The sequence below is a fragment of the Oratosquilla oratoria genome, chromosome 39 (assembly GCF_046742065.1).
Source record: "Oratosquilla oratoria isolate Oo_2021 chromosome 39, ASM4674206v1, whole genome shotgun sequence".
Taxonomy (NCBI): domain Eukaryota; kingdom Metazoa; phylum Arthropoda; class Malacostraca; order Stomatopoda; family Squillidae; genus Oratosquilla; species Oratosquilla oratoria.
The window spans coordinates 21,461,872-21,466,871 of record NC_134815.1 but is presented as its reverse complement, the minus strand read 5'-3'; the positions used below and the strand labels follow the sequence as shown (position 1 = coordinate 21,466,871).

The 5,000-nt window shown below is 38.0% G+C and overlaps 1 protein-coding gene across 1 annotated transcript in view; it reads left to right on the top strand.

The window, feature by feature from the left end:
• LOC143020178 (uncharacterized) overlaps positions 1 to 5,000 on the top strand; it is a 160,187-nt gene that overhangs the window by 85,470 nt on the left and 69,717 nt on the right. The window contains exon 7 of the mRNA XM_076176341.1: positions 1 to 471. This exon is cut by the window's left edge and continues 1,156 nt beyond it. Coding sequence (XP_076032456.1) covers positions 1 to 471 — 471 coding nt within the window. The remainder of the gene's footprint in view (positions 472 to 5,000) is intronic.

Below are 5,000 nucleotides of genomic sequence, written 5' to 3'. Positions count from 1 at the left end.
TGGATGGAAGTTCTTTGTTGCCCCAACTTCCTACTAACAGATTACCCCAAGGCAACCAAGTGCAAGGTACGGAAACAGGAAAGAAACCGTCACTTTCCCCACTGGCTTCTTCAAGCCCAAACGTGATCAAGGCACCTTTGGCAACGTCAACAACCCTCAAGTCTTCTCCTTCATTAGGGAGCAAACGCGTTCGTAACGTAAGATACCTTTCCGGAAAACAAAAGTTCCCGATGTCTGTGATAGATGGCGCCGGAGAGTCCTTTGCGTTGCATGATGATGCGAGTTATATGGATAGTGTGTACGGTGATGACGGTGTCATGACAGTGCTCATGGAAGGTGATGACTATGATAACGGCTTGGTCCACGTGACGGAAGCTGTTGTCAAAGTGGTAGTGAAGGACATCAATGACAACGCGCCGATCTTTCCTAACTCGACGATGCACGGTGAAGCACAAGAAAATGGACCAATAGGTAAGACATTATTGTAACAACTTCTAATGCAAACTTTCTTTTATCTAAAGCGGTCCATACACGATCAATTATATTGCGCAATTTCATTGTCAATACTCTGAATTGACAATTAAATTGATATATTGCCCATACACGGTTAATTTAATTGTCATTTCAGAGTATTGACAATGAAATTGCGCAATACAATTGATCGTGTATGTGCCGCTTGAGAGACAGATGCAGGAGGAACAAACGATGGTACTTTTTAAAAGGGATATAAGTTATTTGTCCATCCGTTATACTTCATTAAATTGTAATCTTTCAGGTATCTACTCTGTATCTTCATGTATATATATATATATATATATATATATATATATGTGTGTGTGTGTGTGTGTGTGTGTGTGTGTGTGTGTGTGTGTGTGTGTGTGTGTGTGTGTGTGTGTGTGTGTGTGTGTGTGTGTGTGTGTGTGTGTGTGTGTGTGTGTGTGTGTGTGTGTGTGTGTGTGTGTGTGTGTGTGTGTGTGTGTGTGTGTGTGTGTGTGTGTGTGTGTGTGTGTGTGTGTGTGTGTGTGTGTGTGTGTGTGTGTGTATGTGTGTGTGTGTGTGTGTGTGTGTGTGTGTGTGTGTGTGTGTGTGTGTGTGTGTGTGTGTGTGTGTGTGTGTGTGTGTGTGTGTGTGTGTGTGTGTGTGTGTGTGTGTATGTATATGTGCGTGTAAAAGACATACAGAGATGCAAGCATGTGTATATGCGTGTGTTTGAATATACTTATACGCATATGTACACTTTTACATTGGAGCATAAATCCCTGAAATCGAGGGTCCTTTCTTCTCTTATTAAGTTAGTGTACCCCGGTTCTAAAACCAAAATAGAAACGACAGCTTGAGTCTAACGGCAAATGAATGGAACAAATGTGTGGTAATTAATCATCAGAATGCTAGCCAATTAGTAATTAAGGGACCTCTCTCTTCTGTGAATCTCTCTATTCATTTCCATATACGAGTTCTCCTCGTCACTCGTTCCTCAACGCATTTTCTATCAATAGGTTTGATTTTTATATCCATCCCCTCCATCCTTCCATTATTATTTTTTTTATTGATTTTTCTTCCACGCTAGCACCTCTTCCCCCTGCTCTCCCCTTTTTGGTTCCTATTGCTTTCTGCATTTTTTCATTTATCAACGCTTTACTTCTACCCTATAGACTATTTTGTCAGTGCATTCTCCCCATTCTCTCTATATAGATTCCCAACCTCTGGAAATCCTTGTTTAACTTTTTCTCTACGCCTATTCTATTATTTTTAGTATTCTGTCATTTTTCATTTTTCCATAAATACTATAACACCAGCTCAAGTCCGAGCCTACTTTTTCCTATATTATTATTTCCAGCTTACACAGCTTATGTCATATGATAGGATTAAGTAAATTATACTTCCATGCTCACCATGTTTATTTTGAGTGAAAATTTTCATCTTCCATACACTAGCCAAAGGATTTGGAAAGCCTTTATTACACATGTTACCTTCTGCTCCACTTCCCGATTAATTTAAAGCCTACCCTACCATATACAAGTATGTAACAAAGCACTTGTGTTTTTCCTAAGCAATATAGTTAATATAATTTTTTTCATTCTCTCCCCGTCCCTCCCTTAGGTCAACATTATCCTTAAAACTGTTATTCTCACATGCATCAAAACTTTCTTACGCATCTTTACTGTATTTCAATGATGGTATACTGTTAACAAAAATAGTGAGACACAACATGTTTCTCTCTTCCCCTTACTTCAACACCATCTTAATCCTTTCCATTTTTTTTTCAATTCTCTCACAATTACGAGTACATACACATACAGACACACACGCACACACACACACACACACACACACACACACACACACACACACACACACACACACACACACACACACACACACACACACACACACACACACACACACACACACAACACACACAACACACACACACACACACACACACACACACACACACACACACACACACACACACACACACACACACACACACACACACACACACACACACACACACACACACACACACACACACACATACACACACACACACACACACACACACACACACACACACAAACACACACACACACTCACACACACACACACACACACACACACACACACACACACACACACACACACACACACACACAAACACACACACACACGCACGCGCGCGCGCGCACACACACAATGTAATGTAATTATCATGCAGTCAACAAGTACATCTTGTAATCAGAGGGTTGGTGGTCGTGTAATCAAGTAAATAATCTCCACCCTAACTTTGATCATATAAAGAAGCTCCCCCTACCTCACCCCCACTCCACTCGGAGAGGTCTTGGGGTAGGGAGAAAAGATATTATTTACATGATCCTAGACTTTATGAAGCACAAAATAACACTTCAAGACCAAAGACACGAGCCCAAAACACATCTAGTGTATTTCAAAAACCAAATAACATATTAGAACATAGGAATATAAGAATGAAGGAGACAACAAGAGACCTTAAGGCCTACACTATACAGCTCCGTGTCTCTTACAATCTTTCATCCCTATCCATAGGGATATGTAATATTTTCCGAAAGCAATCAATACATTTGGTATTCAATACATTGCTAATATAAAACAACGGAAATGATTGTTCCGTACATCGCATGAACCAAACCCGGACACAAATTAACCCATATCATTTACTACATGAACCCCAAAGTCTCAAACCACTTCATGAGAACCAACCTCTCCTGTGACCGCAACGTACTGAAAGAGATTAATGTAGTACATGAGTTATTAAAAACATAACTTACATTAGCTTAACTACAGCATCTGCCAGCAGGAAATGTACAATGCAAACTCGTGGAGACTGTATATCATATATATATATATATATATATATATATATATATATATATATATATATATATATATATATATACATATATACATATATGTATATATATATACATATATATATATATATATATATATATGTGTGTGTGTGTGTGTGTGTGTGTGTGTGTGTGTGTGTGTGTGTGTGTGTGTGTGTGTGTGTGTGTGTGTGTGTGTGTGTGTGTGTGTACTAGCCAAATTACCCGCGCGTTGCTACGAATTCGTGGATAATCCCTAACCATACCACACCTAACCTTAACCCTTAACCTTAACCAAATTTTTTTAATGAAATATAGCTTTCAACACTCCCCCTCCTAGATGTGCGCCCTCCTACCCGAAGGTTGGGAAACCCTAGTTTGAAAATACATGCATACACAAACACAAATATCATATACTCATTCTTTTGCGTTCGTGCGTGTATGTGTGTGTGTGTGTGTGTGTGTGTGTGTGTGTGTGTGTGTGTGTGTGTGTGTGTGTGTGTGTGTGTGTGTATTGACAATAAATGTCTACAGCTAATAGGTTAAAGAATGTATCTCGTTTGTTTATCTTCAGGATATATATGGTTATAGGGGATCATTTGCAAAAACCTAAGAGTTTGGGGTTAATCAATTTCCGCCCGCACTAAATTAAATGAAAATAACCAATATTTCAAAAATTGGTAAAATTATACAATTACTTTACATTTACATGTTTTTTCTTACAAAAGCTATCCTGTTATGTGGCAACATCAATTTCACAAATATTTATGAACACATACAATGTTTTGTTTAATCAGATTAATTCTTATGTCACAAAAATAATATGCGACTTAAGGGGAGACTACAGTAGTGGCGTGTTCCCTCACCATAAACCAACTAACTTTAACCCTTAACCCTAACCAAAATGTTTTTAATGAAATATAGCTTTAAACACTCCTCCTCCCATGTGTGCGCCCCCCCCCTCCCGAAGGTTGGGAAACCCTAGTTTGAAAATACATGCATAGACAAACACAAATATCATATGTACACATTCTTTTGCGTGCGTGTGTATGTGCATGTGTGTGTGAGTGTGGATTGACAATAAATGTCTACAGCTAAAGGTGAAGAAATATATCTAGTTTATTTATTTTCAGAGTATATATGGTTATAGGGGTTTATCTGCAAAAACGTAGGTGTTTATGAATAATCTATTTCCACCTGCAATAAAATTAAATGAAAATAAACAATATTTCAACATTTGGTAAAATTATACAATCATTTTACATTAACATGCTTTCTTCTTACAAAAGCTATCATGGTTTGTGGCAACATTAATTTGACAAATATGAATAATATTTATGGACACATACAATGGTTTGTTTATCATATTGATCCTTAAGTCACAAAATTACTTCGCGATTTAAGGGGATACTACTGTAGTGGCATGTTCCCACATCATAAACCTCCTAACTTTAACCCTAACCAAATATTTTTTTTAATGAAACATAGTTATCCAAGTACCTGGAGTGATAGGGTATCAGAATATGTATGGTTATGGGGGTCTATCTCTAAAAACCTAGGAGGAGTTCTTGATCAAACAAACAAACAATTAAACAAATAAACAAGCAAACAGACAGACAGACAGACAGAGGC